The 25699-nt window shown below is 44.4% G+C and overlaps 1 protein-coding gene across 2 annotated transcripts in view; it reads right to left on the reverse strand.

The window, feature by feature from the left end:
- Positions 1-1326: 1326 nt before the first annotated feature.
- The window catches only part of LOC119976737 (neutral cholesterol ester hydrolase 1-like), a 38982-nt gene continuing 14609 nt past the window's right edge, over positions 1327-25699 (reverse strand). The window contains exons 2-5 of one of the 2 annotated variants that reach the window (XM_038817465.1): positions 13590-13818; positions 9224-9293; positions 8236-8407; positions 1327-4833 (exon numbers count right to left, since the gene is read on the reverse strand). In XM_038817465.1, the coding sequence (XP_038673393.1) occupies positions 4216-4833; positions 8236-8407; positions 9224-9293; positions 13590-13818 (1089 nt within the window). In that variant the 3' untranslated portion in view covers positions 1327-4215. Of the gene's footprint in view, positions 4834-8235; positions 8408-8693; positions 9201-9223; positions 9294-13589; positions 13819-25699 lie in introns of those variants that run through there. The other variant, XM_038817466.1, reaches the window with a different exon arrangement.

Here is a 25699-nt window from a genome sequence, read left to right on the forward strand (position 1 = left end):
ACTCCGCACAGACAGTGACCCAAGCTGGGAATTAAATCTGGGATCCTGGAGCTGTGAAGCCACTGTGCTATCGTGCCCCCACTTTAAGTGCATTTTACTGCCCACCCTCAATTTTGGGGGCGCAAGTAGGGTGGGAAACAGCAAAAAACGTTTCTCCATCTTGGGTGAGAAGTGGGTGGGGGGGGCACCTCAATCTGAAGACCCCTTCAGAGTTTGGGACCCCTCTCACTCTCCTCCCCCCCCCCCCCCCCCCCAACGCCGCAATCGCCCCCCACCCCCACCTACCCCTCAGGACATCTCCAACTCCCTTGCCTCCCAGACCCCTGGGTCTTACCTTTGGGGACCAAGTGTAATGTGTCAATGTTTGCAGATGGCACTAAGATGAGTGGTAAAGTGTGCAGAGGGATATAGTTAGTTTAAGAGAGCGGGCAAGGGTCTGGCAGATGGAGTATAATATTGTTAAATGTGAGGCCATCATTTTGTTAGGAATAACAGCAAAATGGACGATTATTTTAATGGTAAAAAAATGCAGCATGCTGCGGTGCAGAGGGACCTGGGTCTCCTGGTGCATGAATCCCAAAATGTTGGTTTGCAGGTGCGGCAGATAACTAAGACGGCAAATGGAATTTAGTCCTTCATTGCTAGAGGGATGGAGTTTTAAAAACAGGGATGTTATGTTGTAGCAGTGTAGGGTGCTGGTGAGGCCACACCTGGAGTACTGTGTACAGTTTTGGTCTCCTTACTTGAGAAAGGATGTATTGGCACTAGAGGGTGTGCGGAGGAGATTCACTAGGTTGATTCCAGAGTTGAGAGGGTTGGCTTATGAGGAAAGACATTGCTAAGAAGGTAAACCAAAGGTGGCTTGGCATTACCGAACCTACCACTGGGCAGCAACGGCGGAAAGAGTGAGGGGATGGGTGCACGAACCCAACTCAGAGTGGGTCCAGATGGAGGAATGACCCTCTGGTCCCTGGCTACAGCAGCTCTCCAATCCTCCTCGTCAAAATACACATCAAGCCCAGTGGTAGCGGCCACACAGATAACATGGGACCAACTAAGAACCTGGAACCAGATGAGTCAGCACTTTGGCCTAACCATGATGTCCACCATGGCTCCCCATCTGCAGCAGATCCCGTGTTCTTCTTTGCAGCTGATCTGGATAAGAAAAATGATGATGAAAAAATAAGTCACTTAAAATTCTGAAGCCAAAACTAATTGACTTAAAACTGGCCCATATTTCCAAATTCCTGATCACTTCCAGAACTAATCAAAATTTGAAAAAAGATTGTTGTTTTCAGTCAACTTCATGAAAACAGTTGAAAAATATTCCATCAATTTTACTTTTTATTTGTCTCGCTTAAAGTGCACGTTACATCGTACAGAGTCACAATACATAAAAAGGCAGCAAAGTTTAATTTGAATACAGTGCAACAGCATAAATCTAGAGTCAAATGGAAAATATTGTGTTCTGAATGAGTCCGTTTCAAGACTCATATTTGGCCCTTTGGAGATAAAACTCCTGTTCAGAAAGGGAGGAATGCATTTTGTCCATTGTTCAGCTAAATCTACCCTCTCTAATAATCAGCTACATTTACCCTAACTAATATTCACAAACTTTAGTAAAGGTGAAGCTATCAGTCCTTCTGCTATCTTATGAATGCCTGGGTTACATAAATAGCTACATTTTAATTGGTTTGCTTTATATTTTGGTTTTCAGCAATGTTTCTGTCAATTATTTGTATAGTAATCAGCTCATCAAAATTTGGATTTCTGTTATTTTCAAACAATAGGCAAATTACAATGATATCTTTGTTCATATATAACTGACACAGCATGCTGCGTGAGAATTGACACCGATTTCCTTTCTATACGGTGTATATAAATATAACAATTATTTTAATTTTTTCCTGTTAGTTATACCCAACAACAGCTAGAATTTCATTACTGTACAGGAGTAGTCCTGTTCAGCACTGTCATCCTGAGTGTTACCATCACAGGCACTGGTTGGTATAAATGTAAACAATACACTTAAAACTGATAATAAACCACTTTGTAAAGAAATATCTGCATCTGGAAACTTCCTTTACATTTTTCATACTAATTCTAACATTTTCTTCTTTTATCACAACTTAAGCAGTTTACTTTCGTTGGCCATAAAGTCATCTTTCTAAAAATGTAATCCCATCTAAAAAGGAAGTGCGAGGTGATAAAATGAAGGAATTCTGAACAAAATCTATATGTCTCATTTAAGGTTTTGCCACAGCCAAGCTTAGTTTGGTGATTATTTGAGCACTTTGGCCTTTGCCGATGTTGTTGTTCGAAAAATATATGAACACATTTTGAATTGACTTCCATACACGGATGTATAATTAAAATTTTAAAAGTTAGTTTTGACCTTGGGGTGTTCTACAAGTCAAGGAAGATACTACAATTGGCCTGAAGTCAAAAATAATCAAATCATCTATCATCCTTAGTCATGACTTTTAAGGGGCTCTTTGATATTCATGAGATTCAAATCAAGCTCAACTGTGTGTCACCATCAATGCAGCCTAGGCTCATATGAAAAGTTCAAGTAGAATATAAAAGAGGGTTGTTGAGCCCATATCCTGATGTGAGGCACTATTTTCAGAAGGGAAGAAAAGGATATGGCAAAGGGGAAGGAATAGTTATGTTCTTGTCTATCAACTCAAAACACTTTCAAACAGGGTAAACTTAAAAAGCAGTTTGTCACAGTAACAGCAAACAATAAACATTATATCTACACGCTTTCAGTAACAATTAATTGCAACATAGATGTTGGGCATTTAGTGATCTTTTCATGTGTGGTTGTGGGGCACATGTGGCACCTCTGTGACAGGGGCATGTATTGCCACCAGGGCACCCCTCTGAAGACCCCCCACTCCTTTGGAACCCCACAGGAAGGCTGACAGATTTCATACCAAAGCTCTTTAGGAAAACATAATTGAATATTCCTAAGCAATTGACAATATAGAAATCTTCTAAAATTAATTGATCGTTTTTTGAGATGCATTTCAGCATGATCAGGAAAATGTTGCAGAAAATATAGAACACACCAGAACTAGCCATAATGTTTTTTTTTTAAACTACAAAATCTCTAAATGTACTGCCTTGAAAATCATTCTGAATACTGTAATATTGTGTAGTCCTCTTAAAGGTTCAGTGTTGCCAGCAAAGATAAAATAATTTTAGATTCTGTGAAACCCGAAAAATATAGAGAATAATGAACATGCAAGAGTGATTCCAAGGCACAAATCCTACTGGGTGGTTTAGGTGACAAGAACAAAACAATGGAATTTCACCAGTTTTCAGAAATCAGTAGTGAGATTAGTGTGTTGAATTTATTCCATTTTTGGGAAAAGTTGTTTTTAAACTTCCAACTATATCACTAAAAATAATACAGAATTTCTCACCAAATTTGTGGTGATTCCACAACAATCATTAATCCTTGACCAGTGGATGTCAAACAGGTAAATGTATTTTCTAACAGTTAGGTCATTTCACTATACAGATTGTTCGATGAGATGAGCAACTTTGAGATGAGCTACTTATTGTGGCCTATCAGTAACTATTCAATGTAACCAGTGGCCTTTGTACCCAAAAACTGTTCCTGAAAGTATAGTAGATTTCCATTACTTGCATGTGTTCAGACAGTTCTTTTTAAATCTAAAATTTAATATTTCTTTTGATCCCATCAAATGATCTTGTGCGAGTTCCATTGCAATTCCAGGAATTTTAAATAACTACGTTTGACTCTTACATTCATTCAAGTGCACACGTTATACATTTTTACACTGTCACGGACCACAAATAACCTTTATATATTTAAGAGTTTAGTTTGTCAAAAAGACAGATTCTATCAAGTGACAGTGAAGATCAGAAAACATTGCTGACCTAATGAAGATTTCTTCACATGCCAAGGTTAGCATGTAAATTGAGATGCTAAGCAGTATCACCGTTTGATCATCATTCAAAACCTTACCAATAGCTAACACAGCTATTTCTTCCTAAGTTACACTTGCCTTGATACGGATTTAAAGTAGTATAGAGAATGCATGTTAAAATTTGATCAAGCCCAACAAGATAGCTTCAGTAATTGTATAACACATTTGCATTGGATTGTTGCATTGCATAAATACTTAGGTCATTTTCCATTTAACATTTTTTATTGCAACTTCCCAATCTCTGATGAAAGGTTCATAAATTTTTGTCCAGCCAGTTTATATAGTTGTTCATTATCTTGTTTCCCACATCAAAATTGGTAGGGGGCAGTGCAAATATCATGGCGCCATGGAATCCATCTTCATAATGGTCAAGAGTCACTTCTATTCCAGCATCTTCTAAACGCTTGGCATACATTATTCCATCATCCCGGAGAACATCATGTTCACAGGTCAGGATGTAAGCTCTTGGTAACAACTTTAGAATTTCTTTATCTGCAATTAATGGAGCTGCTCTTGGGTCCAGTAATGCTGGCAACTCCTTTAGAACCTGTGGACTTCCCATTATCTGGATGACAGGTTTGTAGTTTTTTATAAAGGATTGCGGTAGAAGATTTGTCCAGTTTAAGCGATCTCTGATAGATGTCAGCTGACTTAGATTTGAAGCTGTGTGGTTGTTGATCAACATTGCCTGGACAAAACTTGGGTCGCCATTCAGGTACTCCAGCCAGAAACGAGCCATAACCTGTTTGTACAAGATAGGTGTAGCCGTAGTCTGTTGGTAGGAAGGAGTATTGAAGTCGAGAGCCTGAAGTACTGGATATATGAGAGCTTGAAGTTTGAGTCGGATGTTAATACTTCTGTCCATAACCAGCTACAAAACATAAAACAAAAATTGAAAAGATTTATTTTCTGCAGCGTTTAGAACATTTTTGAGGGACTTGGATGCTACCAGAGTTTTCAGCCATATTACAATGTTTGTATATTGTCTAAATCAACAGAAACAGATATTTTCTCAGAAACACCAATGCAGACACGATCCGCCAAATAGACTCCTTCTGTGCCGTAACAATTGGGAACTATTGATAGTAGCATTGTTTGAATAATTTGGAAAATATGCAAAACACTTGTATACTTGAATTTATACAGAATTTGACTAAATATCATGTTACAGGTACAGAAAATGGACAGATGAATGAATTTTCTAGAAAAGAGAGAAGACATGCATTTATATAACTGCCTTTAACAACGTCAGGACGTTTAGCCACTGCTACAGGAAACAAAATTGCACACAGCAAAATTGCACAAATAGCAATGTGATAAGGGCCAGATGATTTTTTTTAGAACAATGTTGATTTGAATGATGATGTGGAGATGCCGGCATTGGACTGGGGTGGGCACAGTAAGAAGTCTTACAACTGCAGGTTAAAGTTCAACAGGTTTGTTTCGAATAACTCGCTTTCGGAGCGCAGCTGCTTCATCAGCGCTGACCTTCATCAACCCACGACCACTACCATCTAAAAGGACAAAGGCAGCAGATACATGGGAACACCACCACCTGGAAGATCCCCTCCAAGTCACTCACCATCCTGACTTGCAAATATATCGCCATTCCTTCACGGTGTTGGGTCAAAATCCTGGAATTCCCTCCCTAATAGCACAGTAGGTATATCATGTACTGCGCCAATTCAGGAAGGCAGCTCACCACCACATCTCAAGGGCAATTAGGGATGGGCAACAAGACACCATAAAAATGAATTTTAAAAAAAACACTCCATCCTGCACCATTGGGGTGCCCCATTTTCACATTCTGGGCCCTCTAATGAGGGGGGGACAAATGGCCCCCCTCTCCAGGGCACCTCACAATCCCACGCAAAATGTCTGTTCGACCACAGTTAAAACAGACATCCTCCCGCTACTGCAGTTCTCTACTTTGCCCCTTCCTTGGCTAAAAAGGAGGTGGAGGTCCTTGTGAGATGGGATAAGATTGTGCGCAATCAAAATCCTCCCTTCCCCCCCCAACCTCCCATCTTCTCCTTCATTCCTCCACGTGGGGTTCATTTTTCTCTTACACTTAGGCTCACTCTTTTCTCTCGAGTCTCTTTTCCCATGCCCTAACTAATCACCTCAAGACCCAGGACTTGGTGTAAGCTGCGCATTGGGGTTAAAGTTTTCACAAGTTCTCAAGTAGAGTGGCTTGCTAGAGTGTGGTGCCATTTTCCCAAATGAGGGGCCACCAGTGCATCCCTGGCGTTGCCGGGTGAGAATACATCATTAAAAAGAAGCTACAACCCCAAGGTGATCGCATCTCGAGGGTGAGGGTTGGGGGGCAGACAGACATTACTGCAGTGCCCAAGGTAATATTTTCTCGTCATCATCCAGACTGTGCAGGGACCATTGTTGATTTATCCTTTGGAAAAAGTCCTCTGGGTCATTGCCACACTCAAATGGTGCTATTGTTTTAATGATTTCTACTAATTGAGTAGTGTTCAACAGGGCCTTGTGTGTGGGGGGGGGTTGCTGTAGGCTCAAGAGGTGGTGGTCCCCCTCGGGAACGAATACCCTGTGGGGTGGCATGCTTGCACAGTGGTTAGCACTGTTGCTTCACAGGGTCCCGGATTTGATTCCCACTTGGATCACTGTGCGGAGTCTGCACATTCTCGCCGTGTCTGCGTGGGTTTCTTCCAGGTGCTCCAGTTTCCTCCCACAAGTCCCAAAAGACGTGCTTGTTAGGTAAATTGGACATTCTGAATTCTCCCTCCAGAATATATTCAAGAGGCGGTTAGATAGAGCACTTGGGGATCAAAAGCTATAGGGAGAAAGCAGGATTAGGCCTCCTCCTGCTCTGATCTTCTATGTATCTATGAAAAGCGCCAGATTGTGGTGACGAGAGGATTTTCATTGTGAATGTAAGCCTACTTGTGACACTAATAAAGATTATGATTATTATTATATTATCTGTACTTGGATGCCAAACTTCCACCAAACTTCGCTGGTCCACATCATCGCCCATGGCTCCCTCAACCTTCCCATATTATCATCCCGCTCTGGAATGATATCGGTGATTACAAGTTTTCTATTTCTCCATCCTTTTCGTGGTTCACCGGTGGGCTGAGATCCTGATTGTTCTGCCGCTTTAAGATCCGATGGGTTAACTGGTGGGACTCGGATTCCGCCGCATCTTTTGTTGTTACTGCTTGTTCCTTTTCTTGGTGAATTCTTTCACATTGACTTTGGAACTGAGTCAAGTGTATCACATTCACCTTCCCCTTCTTAATTTCCTCTGTCGTTTTCCTAATTCTGCAACTCGTCTTTCAAGGGCATCTTTCCCCTCCTGCTGCCTCATGGAAAAACCTGATCGAGCAAGTGATTGCCAAAGGCTTTTCAACCTTAACCGCCTTCTTGCCCAGTTATTTCTTGGTTTCTCCCCACAACTGACTCCCAGTTGATTCCGGACCTTCTAAAAGGGAGCGCGCTCCAGCCATTTTCCCTGTAGGTACTTCTGAAATACCTTGTATCATGCTTCGTCAGCATACGCCATTGTGTCTACCAAGCTTTTGGGTGTTCCAGCTCGACTATGGCTTTAAGGCGACTAATTCAATTAATCCCATCCGATGACACCAAAATTCTGACCATGACCCTGCTTGATTGGCTTACATAGACACAATAAAAACAAAGACACCCGAATTTAGTAGAGCTCTACTTTATTCAAAAGAGCTATCTTAATCGCGATTTCTGAGAATATAATGCAAAGATGACTCAGACTCACTACGGAGATCTAGGTTTTCCCGGCACTGGTGCAGGAGCTGGCCAGGTTCCAGTCATTTCTTAGAGCTCCAAGCTCAGGATCTTCTTTCCGCAATGGATGTTCTTCTCTGAGCTCAGGGCCCCCTTTCTGCAATGGTTTTTCTGAGCTCCGAGCTAAAGGTCCCCCTTCTGTAACAGTGGTTCCTGGGTTGTGATGCTTTCTTTTTTTTTTCTTTTATTCTCCCAAGTGATCAACCACGACATGCTCAGAGTTGCCTCTGTCAGGATTCTGCTTTGGGCTCACAAGATGACCTTAGTTGGCACTTTCCCCGCAAAATTCACCCGTTACATAGCTTTATTTATTGTTATACATGTTGACCTGATTTCCTCTTTAGTATCAGCACATTCCACAAAAATAGATTGTTCGCATTCTAAGTTTAAGATGACACCAATGGGAGGTATTGTGCTAATTTCAGCTAATTGTTTAAAATTACTGTGATTCATTCAGCCCATAATGAAAAAGTATTACCTGTTGAGTTACAGCAGCAGCCAAGTTTCCTCCAGCACTATCTCCAGAAACTGCAATTCGATTTGGATCCACTGAATACTGGGACAAAATCTCAGGCTGTAGGAAATACTTGGTAGCACTATAAGCATCATTAATCTGCTCAGGAAAATGAACCTCTGGGACAAGACGGTATCTAAATTCAAGGACAAACAATATAATCAATTTCACTAAGACTCAACTTGATGTAATACTTTTTTGGGTCAAGCTGCACTAAGAAAAATGCAATTTTGTATTATAGGAACATTTAATTCAAATATTCAGAATGTTACATCCAATTTCAGAAAAAAATAGTCCATAGTGATCATTGTGCAATGCTGGATCTAAACATCTGTAAATGTTCTCTTTATGCATCTGTTGATTTGTTTCTTTATCATTGATAGGTTTCTGTGAGAGATATTTGTTAGTTTGCAATTACTTACTCAATAGAGACAAGGACAGCATTCATATCTTTTGCCATCTTCCGACAAAGGTGGTCATATCTTGCATCCCTTTCCCTCATAATCCATTATCATTGATAAATAAGTTGTTTCTGAAATGAAACATCTGTCTTGGTTTCCTGAACCAGAAGTGGCATATGGCCAAGAGCATAAAGGACCAAGGCCCATAAGTCAGATTTCTTGATCAAACAGTTCAAGTGCAAATAAATCTTATTAATGTTGTTGTGTTGCATCCAGCCACAAGTAACCTTTTGGCATGGTTTCATTTTTGGCTACTACATGGAAAAATCTGCAGTTGTTAGAATTAACCCATTCCCTTCCAGAAGGATGAAAATACCAAAGTGGAAACCTGATGGAATCTAATCACAAAATATTTTAAATTTAGATTTTGAATTTTGATGGCATATATTCTTCAATATTTAACCAGCCCCAAGTTTTCTGCAAAAGGCCGACACAATTAGTACAAAAATGCATCAACCAAGAGAGTAATCTGTTAGTTTGCAATTACTTACTCAATAGAGACAAGGACAGCATTCATATCTTTTGCCATCTTCCGACAAAGGTGGTCATATGATCGCATTCCTATAAACAAGGCAAAAACATAACATTCTTAGCAGCCAGGTATGTTTTTAATGAAGCTAACCAAACTTTGTGGTCAATGTTTAAGGGTTGTTGGAGGCCATTATGGCTTAGGTTTTCTGGGACAGATTCTACAGCAAGCCTCAGAGACCTGCTGCAGTGGGAGGGAGAGGCAATCATTGAGCTGCCTGTAGATGTGTTTTCTTTAGTTCAAAGCTTTGTTGTAGCTGATGGATTCAGTGGAGATGGCCATGCTCGGTCAATACTGGGATGATTCCTCTTTCACCCAGTCCCAAGGCCTCTCCACCTACCTACCTTAAAATACCAGTGTAAATTGAGAAATGACAGACAATGTGGAAATCATGTTTCAGCCATTTCAATATAATCTCCAAACTCCTCCCTGCACATACATGGGGAAAAAGATTTTTGTGTTATTGGTCTGCTCTCTGCAAAATTTGGCAAGGGGGGGAGCATGGTTGGTGGGTAGGGCAAGGAAAGGTCCCCAAATTCACTTTGGTCCTCTCCACTAGAAAACCAATGAGATGGTGGTCAGAAAGGCCAAGCCCACAAATGAATGGAATTCTCGTTATGCTATATCTTTAAAGGGGCCATTGTCCACGGACCACATTTCCACAAGAACTCGGTTGATCAGACCCACAGTCCTGCTTTCTTCTGGAAAGGAAGGAAGGGTTTGATGGGAAAAACATTGATTCTTATGAAGTATATTTTTTGACAGACTGTTTTGTATCCGGAGGCAGCCTGTTCCCAATACAATCTTGCACTTATTTCCCAGTTCAAGTCAGGCTTTTGCATTAAGTGGAATGAATGACGGAATCAATTAACAACCAAGTTCACGTAAAAGCTTTTGTTCACAAACATCTTTACAAGTTTCAAGAACTAATGAAATTTTCTGATTATTCCAAGCTATAGTTTCCTTAAATTTATACGTTTCCTACAGTAGCCTGGTAGATTTATTAAAAGAAATGGCACTTACAAGCTTTACAGTGGAAAACAAAACATCCTCCACAGAAACAGTAATGAACACACAAATCTCAATGCAAAATAAGCACAACAAGATTGTAGTGAAAACAAAATTAAACTCTATAATCAAAATTCCAAACTGTTCTACTGATTTAAGAACTGGAATTCTACAGTCCAGATCAGTTGTACATTCACCCCCACTTACAGGTAGAAGGTAGAATGTAGATTGGATGGCACGGCACCAGTCAAATCCAGCAGTAGGCCACAATGTAAGCTGGTCATCTTCTAAAATGCATTTTGCAGTATAAGAGACCTGTATAACAATTCTTGATCATGTTCCGTTCTGGTGAATTTGATATAGCTGGTTTATCTTAATTTTCATTGGCTTACTTGAAGAGATCTTGCTGGAGGCAATGGTCATTTGTTCAAAATATTATTTACAGAAGGTTAAGACATAGCTGGACATTTTCTCCAGAGTCTTTATCCTCAAACTATTATATATGCATTCTACATCTCCTCCCAAACTTCTCCTGCGCTGCTGGCATCAATTTCTGACTGTGTTCTTGGCTCTCCAGAATCTTCTCCTTGGATGGCGCCAAACTCCTCCGACAGCGATTTCTGTCTGGTCTGCAATATAAAAGGTGAGGAACAGAGATTTTCCTATTCTCTTTTATTCTTTCTCGTCTTCTTGGTAAATTGGGGAAAGGTTGGAATGTTGGCTCATTCAGCTTACGTGTAGGTTTATACAGCGGGAGAGGATCTACAAACATCCACTACTGCAATGAATAAAGTATTATGTAATACCTCACCCATGACGGGTCAGATGGATGACAAGAACGTCGAAGAATATTCTAGAACTAGTGGTCACTGTTTAGAAATAAGTGGTTGCTCGTTTAAAACAGAGATGAGGAGAAATGTTTTGTCTTAGGGATCGTGAGTCTCTGGCACTCTCTTCCTCAAAAGGCAGTGGGAGCAGAATTTTCGAATATTTTTAAGGCAGAGCTAGATAGATTGTGGAATTAATAAAGGGGAGGGAGAGACAAAAGGTTATTGGGGGTAGTTCATAATGTGGGGTTGAGGTTACAATTGTGTGGGCGGCACTGTAGTACAGTGGTTAGCACTGTTGCTTCACAGCACCAAAGTCCCAGGTTAGATTCGCGGCTTGGGTCACTGTCTGTGCGGCCTCTGCACGTTCTCCCCGTGTCTGAGTGGGCTTCCTCCGGGTACTCCCGTTTCTTCCCACAAGTCCCGGGCGTGCTTCTTAGGTGAATTAGACATTCTGAATTCTCCCATAGTGTACCCGAACAGGCGCCGGAGTGTGGCGACTAGAGGATTTTCACAGAAACTTCATTGCAGTGTTAATGTAGAACCTACTTGTGACACTAATACAGATCACAACCAGATCAGTAACGATCTTATTGAATGGCAGAGCTGGCTCAAGGGGCCTACTCCTGCTCCTAATTTATATGTTTCTCTGTATGTCCCCAGATCATGAGCTTGGACCTCTGGATTGCTAGTCCAGTGACATTATCACTACACAAACATCTGCCCTGATGGGCGAGCCTGTGGACCTTCTTCTTGCCATTGTGGGATATTGGCAGATGGCAATTGACACCTTTTCAGGGATTTCCCTGCTTGCTGACTCTCCGTACTTTTGACTTAACAGTGCTGTTGTGAAATCTCCCTTGCATCTCTGACAAAAGCCTTATTCTGCCACCATTCTTTGGTTATCTGGCCAGCTGTATTCTAATTCTCTTCCCACACAGGTCGCGAGTCTGTCACCAGAGGCTTATAGCTTGAGGGACGCCACTCCACATCAAGCGTGGCTGACCAGTATGGCATGGGGCCGGTCAAATTGACCAATTGGCTTGTTGGAAGGATTTGCAAGTCGACACACTAAAACCTGTTTGACCGTGTTATGAACGCACCTTCCTTGGCCATCAAGTCCTGGGGTGGGACTCAAACACAGGGAGGTAGGGAGGCCTACCACTGTGCCACAAGACCTCTTTGCCAGTTGCATAGCTTTACCTAAATTTAAATTTTCTTGCGATTGTAAGTCAGAGAGATTCTCATCTAAAATACCAAAGGCTATTCGATCAGGTCTTCTTTTAATATTCCAGACTCTCATTTTCAGCTAGGCAGCACAATTTGTTGATGAATGAGTCGATCCCTTCTCCCTGTTTTTGACTGCACCCCTTTTGCCCTGGCTATGACAATATTTTTCCAATGATTCTTGTTGGAAGCTGTCTCTATGTTCCCAGTGCATAACAAAAAAAGTGTTCAGGGCAGCACGGTAGCACAAGTGGATAGCACTGTGGCTTCACAGCGTCAGGGACCCAGGTTAGATTCCCTGCTGGGTCACTGTCTGTGCGGAGTCTGCACGTTCTCCTTATGTCTGCGTAGGTTCCTCTGGGTGCTCCGGTTTCCTCCCACAGCCCAAACACATGCAGGTTAAGTGGATTGGCCATGATAAATTGCCCTTAGTGACCAAAATGTTAGGAGGGGTCATTGGGTTACGGGGTTGGGGTGGAAGTGAGGGCTTAAGTGGGTCGGTGCAGACTCGATGGGCCGAATGGCCTCCTTCTGGACTGTATGTTCTATGTTTACTGGAGACCCAAGGAGTTGCGGTACCAGGTAAAACATCTTCACTGATTATGCTACTGCTCAGCCTATCTGGGGTCTTCGGATTCTAGTCGGGGCAAAGTAGTAGCTATCTCTCACCCTGGTCAGAGGTTGTTGTTTCCCCTGCTGCTCATCTTGCCAGTCACTGGGCTGCCCTCATCATTTGGTTGTTTCCTGTGTGGTTGCAGGGTTGGCTCCTTCCCCTGCTGTCTGCACTGTTGCTGGCTTTCATCCAAAGCTTTTCCTACCATTTTCTACTGTTCCTCTATGAGTGTAGTCACTGCTGCCACCATCTGTTATGGAGAGCTTATCCAAGAGATACTGCTGGAGGCAGTGGTCTTTTGTTCAAAACAATTTATTTACATGTTAATAATTAGGTTAAGACCAAGGCATAGCTGGAGCGCCTCTCGGATGCCTCACACTCACCTCTCAGTGAATGACATCACTCAGACATAACTTCTTGTGCATATCTTCAGTAGCTATTGGTTAATCCTTTCCTCTACAGTACGGCTCTGTATCGGCACTTAATTGGGAGTACACTCTTCAAGGTTTACTTTGAAAAAGTAAACAGTGAAAATAGGTTTCTGTATTTGTATTTAAACATTACCAGCGAGTCTAAATGGAACTGACAGATTTATTGAACAGGTGTTTCACAGGACAGTTAAGAAATAAGAAGTACACTTGCAATACACTTACTTGCACTTCCTAAAGCCCAACCTCCTCCGTGTATGTAAATAATGCTTCGCTTTAGTTCACCATCAACCTTCTTCTTGGGTTCAAACACTCTCACTTGCACTCCATCAAATGACGTGTCTGTCACTTCAACCATTTCACTTGATTGAGGGGCAAGCATCTCAAACATGGTAATAACAAAGTTCAGAGCCTTCAGGTGGTGACCGAGTCCCAATTGCTGTACCAGATGACACTGTGGAAACAGATATAATTGGGGTTTGATCATTCAGTGCACACAAATTTAATCCTTCTGACCCTTGATTATTTAAAAACTCTTAAAACTTGATATTTATTTATAAACCAAATAACTGTACATAAAATTAGTCTAAATATGAATTCAGTAGAGATTATGCAGCTACTTCATAATAGCTCATTAAATATAGATTTTGAGAGGGTGAAATTTGCCCTAAGGGGATCAGTGCAGGGGTTCTTCAGGAGGTGGCAACCATTCCTAGATTTCCTGGCAGAACGGTAGAAAAAGGCCAGCAGCAGCAGCAACCCGGGGGGGGGGGGGGGGGGGGGGGGAGGTCGTCTCTTCGTTTTGGGCTGAAGGGACGTGTATATTTGTTCTTTGCTAATGACGGGTGTTAATTTATTTCTTCCTTTTTGTATACACGGGGGGGATTTTCCATGGAAAATTTAGTTATTTCAAATGCCTGAAATGATCTTGTTTTTCCACCCCATAAATACCATGAAAGGTATTTAAAACTATGTATAACTTTAATCTAGCCTGCTCACAGGATATGTACCCATTTTGATTTTTAAAAACGTTGGAATCAGAGCTACATTTGCTCACAGCTCAATACATAATACATTACTTTTTTTTAAAATAAATTTAGAGAACCCAATTATTTTTTTCCAATTAAGGGGCAATTTAGCATAGCCAATCCACCTACTCGGCACATTTTTGGGTTGTGGGGGCGAAACCCATGCAAACACGTGAGAATTTGCAAAATTCACGCGGACAGTGACCCAGAGCCGGGATCGATCCTGGGACCTTGGCGCCGTGAGGCAGCAGGCTAACCATGTGCCACCGTGCTGCCCCATAAAACTTTACTTGTTTAATAGTCCCCCAACAGGTCTTTACAGTGGGCACTGAACCCAGTCTAAGTACATAGTTAAATCAAGAAGACATTAACAAAAAAAAAATCACCAAATAAATTTTGTATTCTAAATAGTTAGGGATTCAGAACACAACCCAAAAAAAAAAAAATGGAACCTGCTAGGTCTCGTATAGGTCCGAGATGATGCACCTCCACCACCCGGTGAAGTCCTCCGGCTCAAATATTTACACTCTGGAGAGTGTCACTGTTGCAGCTTTATGGTGATAACCATGTTTGGAGCAGTTGCGATAGCATCAGCTAAGTAAAGGCCATACCAGAGTGCTTTGGATTATGGCCTAGTTTCCTACAGGAGCCATTGGAGGAGTATGCCAGAGCACCTGAAGACTTTCAAGCATTTTGCAAGCCACATCTAGCAGCATTTTGTTGCTGAAAAAAATAATTGTGGAGGATATCCACAGGAGCTCTCTCATTCATCTACTGGAACTTCTGATGAATGAACTGGAGAAAAACTGTAAAAAGAATCATGATTCTGTATGGTTGGTTGACTATCTGTTTAATTATGATTTGGTGCCATTTTATAAACATAATAATCTATTAACTGCAAGTATCACATGCATTTGTGCATGTGATATTTGAAAATGCGTCGCCATGCTATGTATACATGTTTTATTAGTAATCTATAGATAGATAATAATCTATCCAATAAGGATTGAAATAGACTTTATGGCAATGTGAAAGGTACGTTTAGTTTCATTATTTAGTTTCAGCATCCAAAGTTCGCCTATTAGAAAGTGGTCACTTTCCAGGTTTTAGCCAATTACATTTTGAACTGATTCCCAAAAGGCAAATTTGTACAGAGAAAGCTAAATTACAATTGCCTCCAAATTCCCTGCATTACCCATCTATTTTGCAAAAGCTGAACAGAGGCGATGCAGGAACACTCCATGTAGAGAACTACAGGAAATGAAATGAAAATGAAAATCGCTTATTGTCAAGAGTAGGCTTCAATTAAGTTACTGTGAAAAGCCCCTAGTCGCCACATTCCAGCGCCTGGCCGGGGAGGCTGGTACGGGAATCGAACCATGCTGCTGGCCTTCTTTAAAAGCCAGCGATTTAGCCGAGTGAGCTAAACCAGCCCCTCTGTGCTACAGCTCATTAATCTTTTGACATGGTGTAGCGCAGATAATGTCTTACAATTTATAGCTTGAGCTTTGGAAAAATGTATTTTCTGAGTAAACTATAATGCAACCGAAATTAGATTTTAAACAAAATTCATTGAAAAGTTAACCAGTTATTAGAAATAAATTAACCAGTTATTAGAACGTTCTGAAAACATGAACCCCCCAAAAAAATGCTATTTAAACTCCTCCTCCCACACTTTGCTTAAGTATATGGATAATAACAGTACTGTATTCAAATACAGATTGTATTCACCTGACCTGGTATGGAATACTTAGTCGCTTGGTAGTCTACAACATTAATATTGCTAAGAGAGATATGTTGCCGAAGCTTTCCATCTTGCACTTCTCAGAACAAATGCAAGAATGCCAAATTTCAAACAATCACAAGAATTTATACTATTGGAGTGAAAGAGCTGCTGATTGGTTGACAGTTGACTGATTGGCTGATGTGTTGCCATAGATATGTCCGATTGATTGGATCTCTTGCAGCAATCCTTATTTCTTGCTCGCCTGTGATTATGACTATTACTGGAACCTTATCAGTGGGATGCAATTGCAATTCATTTTCGGTTTGTTAAAATTTCTGAGTTAATTACCATCCTCAGGTGCTTTCATATTGAGGGATGGATGTTCCGACTCTGGAATCTGCAACACCCTGCACTGCTGTGCGAGAAGTTCCAATATCAGGAAACCAGAGAGAAAACCAAACTCTACCACTCTGGAGGGAGGGTGTCAGTTCCTTTCTGCTGTTGGCAATCTTTGTTGTGACCATCAGATCCTCTTATATTCCTCCTTTTCAAAAACCTATCCCCTTCTCTGTCATTTGAATATTATTCTGTACCTCAACAGCCATATGTGGTGAAGGAGCTCATGCAGTAATAATCCTTAGTTCAATAATCTTCCTCTTCGGTTCTGGTTAGGGGCTGGTTTAGCACACTGGGCTAAATCGCTGGCTTTTAAAGCAGACCCAGGCAGGCCAGCAGCACGGTTCAATTCCCATACCAGCCTCCCCGAACAGGCGCCGGAATGTGGCGACTAGGGGCTTTTCACAGTAACTTCATTGAAGCCTACTCATGACAATAAGCGATTTTCATTTCATTTCATTTCTTCCACCTCTTATGATGCTGGTCCAGGCTGTTCACAGAAAGATGGGATTCCACCTCTACCACTTTGCCCAGCTGTTCCCATACTTTATCTCTTTCTCCAGTTCCCTTCCCTTTCTCCTTTGATTGCGAGACCCCCATGATCTCTCCACACCCTGCCCACCATCCAATTTCAGATTTCTTTTCAATGCTGTCCACTTGACACTACCCCCACACCGGAATACTGAGACCCACCTCATATCAGAAAGCTTCCTGAATGTTGATACTCAGGATTACTGACTTTTCAGCCCCCTCCTTATTGAACCCCACATTGATGCAGCTCACTGCAGTGCTGGTCAAGTGATATCAGGCAGCGGTGGGAGGTTTAATGCGATAATCACCATCTAAATCAAGACAGTGTATTGGAAATCCATTCCAGATTTTGAAAGAGCAGTAGTCATTCCAGTGCAGTTCTTGTTTTTTTATGGAATCCAGAGTTCTCTATCCAGAATCCACAGCCTCTGGACCTGGGATAGAGCTCTGCAAGCGCATCGACGCAGACAAAGCTGATGCACTTGCAACCATTTCAGCCAGAAGTGTTCGGCGATGACCCATCTCCACCTTCTCCAGGAGGTCCCCAGCATCACGGGTGCCAGTCTTCGCCAACTAGATTCTGTTCAAAGTTGTCAAGTAACTGATGAAGGCACTGGATACTGTAAAGATTATGGGCCTCGACAATATTCTGACCATTGTACTGAAGACTTGTGTACCAGAACTAGACATAGCCCTAGCCAAGCTGCTCCAGTACAGCTACTCTGCTGACAGCTACCCAGCAATGTGGAAAATTGCTCAGGTTTGTCTTGTCCACAAAATGCAGGACAAATCCAGCCCAGCTAATGGTTACCAGAGTCTACTCTCGATCATTAGCAAAGTTATGGAAGGAGTCGTCAGCACTGCTGTCAAGCTGCACTTGCACAGGAATAATCTGCTCAGTGACACTCAGTTTGCGATCCACCAGGGCCATTCAGCTCCTGATCTCAAACATGGACAAAAAGAGCTTAACTCCAGCTCCTCAGACACTGAAGCTGTCTCCATATGCAGCCAGACCTGGACAATATGGTTAGCACTGTTGCTTCACAGCACCAAGGACCTCAGTACAATTCCCGGCTTAGGTCACTGTCTGTGAGGAGTCTGTGCGTTCTCCCAGTGACTGCGTGGGTTTCCTCCGAGTGCTCCGGTTTCCTTCCACAAGTCCCGAAAGAAGTGCTTATTAGGTACATTGGACATTCTGAATTCTCCCTCAGTATACCTGAACAGGTGCTGTAGTGTGGCGACTACGGGATTTTCAAAGGACCTTCATTGCAGCGTACACCTAATGCAAGCCTACTTGTGACACTATAAAAATTATTATATCCAAGCTTGGGCTGATAAATGGCAACCGACATTCATGCCACACAAGTGCCGGACAATGACCATCTCCAACAAGACAGAATCTTACCATTGTCCCTCATCATTCAATGGCATCGCCATTGCTGAATCCCCCACCATTGTACAGAAACTGAGCCAGCCAAATCAAAACTGTGGCGACAGGAAGAGGTTAGAGGCTAGGAATTTTGCAGCGAGTAACTTTCCCAAAGCCTGTCAACCATCCTCAAGGCAGAAGTCAGGCACTTGCCTGGATGAGTGCACGTCCAACAACATTAAGTTTGTCACCATGAAGGACAATACAGCCTGATTGATTGGCACCCCATCCACCACCTCAAAATTCACTCCCACCAATGTACAGTGGCAGCAATGTGTACTATACATAATAGAATAGAACAGTACAGCACAGAACAGGCCCTTCAGCCCTCGATGTTGTGCCGAGCAATGATCACCCTACTTAAACCCACGTAACCCGTATACCCATAACCCAACAATCCCCCCATTAACCTTACACTACGGGCAATTTAGCATGGCCAATCCACCTAACCCGCACATCTTTGGACTGTGGGAGGAAACCGGAGCACCCGGAGGAAACCCACGCACACACGGGGAGGACGTGCAGACTCCACACAGACAGTGACCCAGCCGGGAATCGAACCTGGGACCCTGGAGCTGTGAAGCATTGATGCTAACCACCATGCTACCGTGAGGCCCCATAAGATGCACTGCAGCAACTTCCAATGCTCCTTCAGCAACACCTTCCAAACCCACAACTTCTGACAGTTAGAAGGACAGACAGAAAACGCATGAGAACACATGCAAGCTCCCCTCCCAAGCTGCACACCATCCTGATTTGGAACTGCATTGTTGATCCTTCACTGTCTCTAGGTCAAAATCCTGGAACTTCCTTACAAACCGCACCATAGGTGTACCTACATCACACGGACTTCTAGAACGTGCACACTATCACTTTCTCAAGGCCAATTAGAAAGGCTTAGCCAGCGACACCCATATCCTGTGAATGAATAATTTTTTTTTTAAAAAAGCATTTAATTCCAGAGATAGAATCACTCCTCTAGGTAAAGCAATCAATGCCAATTTGTTTTGGTGCATTGAAGATTGAATGTTGTAATTTGTGAGCATCTGTGGTTTCACGATGCATCTATTATAATTAATTGCGGGAGCGGATTTCTGGGTGCATTGCAAATCTCTCTAAATCGGGAGAATTGTGGGAGAGCCCCAAAACCGGGATTTGTGGGGGTGCAAATCAGGTTCCCATTCTCCCGGACCGTTACAGCTGGGGTGATCAGGATCTTGCCCAGCAAGGGCGAGAACCTGATCACAATTCATTTGCATTAATTTTAATCTCATTGGCGATATTAAAGTTGATTGCAGAGGACTCCCATTATTGACCTGCAACCCAGGCCCAAATCACCACTGGTCCATAAAAGCAGGGACCAGGTGCCATGGAAACTGAGGAGGAGCAAAGGGGTGGGTATGCTCTCATATTCACCTCAAGGGTGTTGAGGGGGGTCCATCGGGGAGGTGGCAGTCGGGGGTCTATCCTGGGAAGTGGGTCGCATGGAATGTCTTCTCTCTGTAGCCTTGACGTCTCTCCCAGCATGTCAAGTTTAAAGATTTTGGAAACCTTTGAAGTGCTTTTATCACATTTAAATTTTATTTCCCTTATAATATTTTCAAGCCTCTGGGCTTGTTAAGAAGCTGAAAAGCTTTGATCTGCATGGTTTACATTCAATTTCACGTTCAACTACCTTTTACAAGCCTCTTGATTGACAGATTGGCGCTTTCTAGCCGAGAATCGAACCCGTGTCCCTGGTGCTGTGAAGCAACAGTGCTAACTTGCCAGCGATTTTGGTAGGGCGGGGTTGCTGTGGTGTTATTCCAAGATCAGAGCACCTTTGTAAAATGGCACCTTGGTCTCGTAGGATCCAGTCTGAACAGCGTTTTTGGATCCCATGGCGCGAATCATCCCTGGCTCCAAAAAAAATTCTAAGTGTGGGTAGATTGTGATCTGGATCGCGCCGATACACCCGGTGGGAATTGTACCTGGTTTCCCGCTGGGGACCACGCTTAGAAATTTCTTTATGAATTTCGCCCTGTTTCTAATATAATAAAGGGTTTCTCAGCAAGTCTCTGTTTTTGCAGAAATCCTTTTTTAGAAATTTTACGCCATTCTATTGAACAGTACTCAAGTAAAAAATAAAATTGCCTTCAGTTTTTGTGTTTGGGGACTCACACAGCCATTAATCACACACAAAAAAATTACTATCTTGTGCAGTTGAGGTCTGTGATGTAACTATTGTTTGAAACATTTGACGCACAGAGGGAAAGTGGGGCTTTACCTTGCACAAGTCCATTTGGTTTCATTAAACAAATTTTCTTTCAATAGTGAATGAACATCCAACAAGTATGTTTATATGCGTTACTCATAAGTAACATTATATGACAAACATACATTAAACGTGTGACTGATTCTAAATGTTTCCTTACTCAACGGGTGAACAATCAGGCTTTACGCAATTGTTTAGCTGCCACAAAGTATAGAAGTCAGCTGACCGTAACTGAATATAGAGGAAAGTTCACCAATGTTTTAATGCGTAACCTCGAAGTTATGAAACCATTTGTCAGGATTTCACAAGGATGTAGATAAAAGGTCAGCCAACTCCCTTTCCATTCTAAATAATGAAAATAGAAAGTAAAAAAGATAATAAAATACAAATACCCAAACTCGCACCCATTACAGTCATAACTCTACTAAAATATATTTTAACCACATGAAAAATGATCAAATCCCATTCAGAAAGAGCTGTGCATTTTTAACAATTTCAGACAGATTTGAATGAAAATAGAAATCTTCTGCTAAAACGATCAGTTTATTAATTCTTAAGTTTAATAATTAATTAGGTTGTGGTATAGCTCCAAATTGAAATTAATCTAATCATATTTCCTCGTAATCCAGCTACATATTTATCAAGGTCAAATCATGCTATATTTGTACATGAATGAATTATGTTAGTTCAACCAAACTTTAAAATATGTTTTACTCATGAATACAATTACAAAACAGCCTTGAAATTCCTTTTTTTTTTAAATCACAAAAGATCAGGCAATCTGGGTGATGGAGGAGCTTTAAACCAAGTTGTCATTCCTTTTACTCAGGATACAAAACAAAATTCCATAAAACAAACAGCCGGATGGGCAGGATAATGTCCCTATCAAATGTCCAAACAGTTCCCCTTATATGGTGACCAACAAATACCTGAATAATGTACAGAGATGCAAATCAGGCCCGTGTGCAGTCTTCCAAGAATGAATGACTGCAAATAGGAATTAGGTAGTAGAAAAATTGCTTGGTAGTACAGAAGTTGAATATTTCTGTAAAGAGAGAGAAGCAGGTGTAAAGAGGGGCAGCACAGTATTTAGCACTGCTGCCTCACAGCACCAGGGGCCCAGGTTCAATTCTGATCTCGGGTCAGTGTGGAGGTTGCACTTTCTGTCCATGTTTGCATGAAACCCATGGGAACTCTGGTTTCCTCCCACAGTCCAAAGATGTGCAGGTTAGGTGGATTGGCCATGCTAAATTGCCCTTAGTGTCCAAAGGGCTTGGGTGGGTTGCTGGGTTACAGGTATGGGGCGGAGGTGTGGGCTTAAATGGGGTGCCCTATTCAAGAGCCGGCGCAGACTCTATGGGCCGAATGGCCTCCTTCGGCACTGTAAATTCTATATGCCATCTGGGGAGAGGTTAAATTGGTTAGGATTATGTCAATAAGAATAAGAGGGACTTCCGGTTGCGGTGATGCGGAGCTAAGCCGCACGTTCGGTGGCTCCCGCTATTTTCGGACTTTGGGGCTCTTTTAAGGGGCCGTAGTGGTGCTGTTTGGGCTTTTCCCTGTGTGGGAAGACTCCTTCTCAGATTCTCCACCGGTGGATGGCCTGGACTAGGAATGGAGCGGTCAGAAAATCGGCTTTGGAGCAGAAAAAGGTGCGAGGCAGGAAAAACAAGATGGTGGCGGTCGGGGAAGCAGCAGCATGGCAGCAGTGGGCGCGGGAGCAGCAGGAGGGGCTTCAGCGCTCCTTTAAGGAGCTGAAGGCAGAGATTCTGGAGCCATTTAAGGCCTCCCTGGACAAGCTCATGGCGACCCAGATGGCTCAGGGTGCGGAGATCCGAGAGCTTCGACAAAAGGCCTCGGAGAGCGAGGATAAACTTCTGGGCCTGGCAGTGAAGGTGGAGTCGCATGAGGCGCTCCATAAGAAGTGGTCAGCGAGGCTGGAGGAGATGGAGAACCAGGCCCGTCGGAAGAACCTGCGGATTCTGGGCCTCCCAGAGGGGCTGGAAGGTTCGGATTTGGGGGCCTATGTGGCTATGATGCTGAACACGCTAATGGGTGCGAGGTCGTTCCAAGGACCTTTAGAGCTGGAGGATGCCCATCGGGTGCTGCTGAGGAAACCCAGGCGAAATGAGCCGCCTCGGGCGGTGCTGGTCTGTTTTCACCGCTTTGTCGACCGCGAGGGTGTACTGCATTGGGCGAAGAAGGAGAGGAGTAGCAAGTGGGAGAATACGGTGATCAGGATCTACCAGGACTGGAGTGCGGAGGTGGCGAAGAGAAGGGCTGGTTTTAACCGGGCGAAGGCAATGCTCCACAAGAAAGGGGTCAAGTTTGGACCTCGAGCTGGGGGAGGAGAGGGACCAGCTTTGGCGCTTGGAGGTGGGGCTGCTGGCGGACGAGGAGGTGGGCGGGCGGGTTCGAGAATGTATCGAGGTATCTGGAGGACAACGACAATGGGGAGGTCCGAGTGGGGACGGCGCTGAAGGCTGTGGTTCGGGGGAGTTGATCTCCATTCGAGCGTACCGGGAGAGAAGGGAGCAGAGAGAGAGGGAGAGATTGGTGGGGGAGATGGTGAGGGTGGACAGGAGATATGCGGAGGCCCCTGAGGAGGGATTGTTCCGGGAGCGGCACAGCCTTCAGGCTGAGTTTGACTTGTTGACCACCAGAAAGGCGGAAGCTCAGTGGAGGAAGGCACAGGGTGCGGTGTATGAATATGGGGAGAAGGCGAGCAGGATGCTGGCACACCAGCTCCGTAAGCGGGATGCGGCTAGGGAGATTGGTGGAGTTAAGGATCGGGGAGGAAATGTGGTGCGAACGGGGGTAGATATCAATGGGGTCTTCAGGGACTTCTACGAGAAACTGTATCGGTCCAAACCCCCAGTGGAGGGGCGCTTTTTGGATTGTCTGAGATTCCAGAGGGTGGAGGAGGGACAGGTGGAGGGGCTAGTGGTGTCAGTTGAGCTGGAGGAGCTGGTTAAAGAGATAGGGAACATGCAGTCGGGCAAAGGCGCCGGGGCCGGATGGGTTCCCGGTTGAATTTATAAGATGTATGCAGACCTGTTGGGCCCCCTGTTGGTTAGGACCTTTAACGAGGCAAGGGAGGGGGGGGCTTTGCCCCCGACGACGTCTCGGGCGCTTTGCCCCCGACGATGTCTCGGGCGCTGATCTCCCTGATTCTTAAGCGGGACAAGGATCCCCAGCAGTGTGGGTCGTACAGGCCGATCTCACTCGAGTGTGGACACCAAGCTGTTGGCAAAGATCTTAGCCACGAGGATAGAGGACTGTGTGCCGCAGGTTATCCACGAGGATCAAACTGGGTGTGTGAGGGGGAGGCAGCTGAACACTAACATACGGAGGCTCTTGAATGTTATAATGATGCCGGCAGTAGAAGGGGAGGCTGAGATAGTAGTGGCACTGGATGCGGAGAAGGCGTTTGATAGGGTTGAGTGGGGCTACTTGTGGGAGGTGCTGGAAAGGTTCGGGTTTGGGGAGGGGTTTGTCAGTTGGGTGAGGCTGTTATATGAGGCCCCGATGGCGAGCGTGGCCACAAATAGGAGGAGGTCGGAGTATTTTCGGTTATACCGAGGGACGAGGCAGGGATGTCCCTTGTCCCCCCCTACTTTTTGCGCTGGCAATTGAACCCCTGGCTATGGCGCTGAGGGAGTCGAGGAACTGGAGGGGGCTGGTGCGGGGTGGGGAGGAGCACAGAGTGTCGCTCTATGCGGATGACCTATTGTTGTATGTGGCGGACCCGGTGGGGGGAATGCCGGACGTGATGAGGATTCTCCGGGAATTTGGGGACTTTTCGGGGTACAAGCTCAACTTTGGGAAGAGCGAGCTGTTTGTGGTACACCCGGGGGACCAGGAGGGGGGGATTGGTAGGCTCCCATTGAAAAGGGTGGAGAGAAGCTTTAGGTACTTGTGGGTGCAGGTGGCCAGCAGCTGGGCGGCCCTGCATAAGCTTAACCTTGCAAGGCTGGTGGAGCAAATGGAGGAGGAGTTTAAGAGGTGGGACATGTTGCCGCTGTCTCTGGCGGGTAGGGTGCAGTCAGTCAAGATGACGGTGTTCCGAGATTTCTGTTCTTGTTTCAGTGCCTCCCCATCCTTATCCCGAAGGCCTTTTTCAGATGGGTTAACAGGAGCATAACGGGGTTTGTGTGGGCACATGGGGCGCTGAGGGTGAGGAGGGTGTTCTTGGAGTGGGGCAGGGATAGGGGAGGCTGGCGCTGCCCAACCTCTGTGGGTACTATTGGGCTGCCAATGCAGTGATGGTGCATAAGTGGGTGATTGAGGGGGGGGGGGGGGGGGGGGGGGAGGGAAAGAGGGGCAGCATGGAGGAGGATGGAGATGGTGTCCTGTGTGGGCACGAGCCTGGAGGCGCTGGTGACGGCGCCGCTGCCGTTCCCTCCAACGAGGTATACCACGAGCCCGTGGTGGTGGCTACCCTCAAAATTTGGGGGCAATGGAGGCGGCACAGGGGGGAGGTGGGGGCCTCGATGGTATCCCCGATACCGGAGAACCACCGGTTTGTTCCGGGGAGAATTGATGGCGGGTTCCTGAGTTGGCACAGGGCAGGTATCAGGAGGTTGGGGGACCTGTTTATAGACGGGAAATTTGCGAGCCTCGGTGAGCTGGAGAGCAAGTTCGGGCTTCCCCCGGGAACGCCTTTCGGTACACGCAGGTGAGGGCGTTTCGTCAGGCGGCAGGTGGCGGGGTTCCCTCTGCTGCCGCCGCGTGGGGTCCAGGACAGGGTGCTCTCGGGGGTGTGGGTTGGGGAGGGGAGGATCTTGGCGGTGTACCAAGTGATGCAGGAGATGGACGAGGCCTCGGTTGAGGAGTTGAAGGGTAAATGGGAGGAGGAGCTGGGTGAGGAGATTGAGGAGGGGACGTGGGCGGACGCCCTGGGGAGGGTGAACTCCTCTTCTTCCTGTGCGAGGCTTGGCCTCATACAGTGTAAGGTGCTGCACAGGGGTC

The sequence above is a fragment of the Scyliorhinus canicula genome, chromosome 13, assembly GCF_902713615.1.
Source record: "Scyliorhinus canicula chromosome 13, sScyCan1.1, whole genome shotgun sequence".
NCBI lineage: Eukaryota > Metazoa > Chordata > Chondrichthyes > Carcharhiniformes > Scyliorhinidae > Scyliorhinus > Scyliorhinus canicula.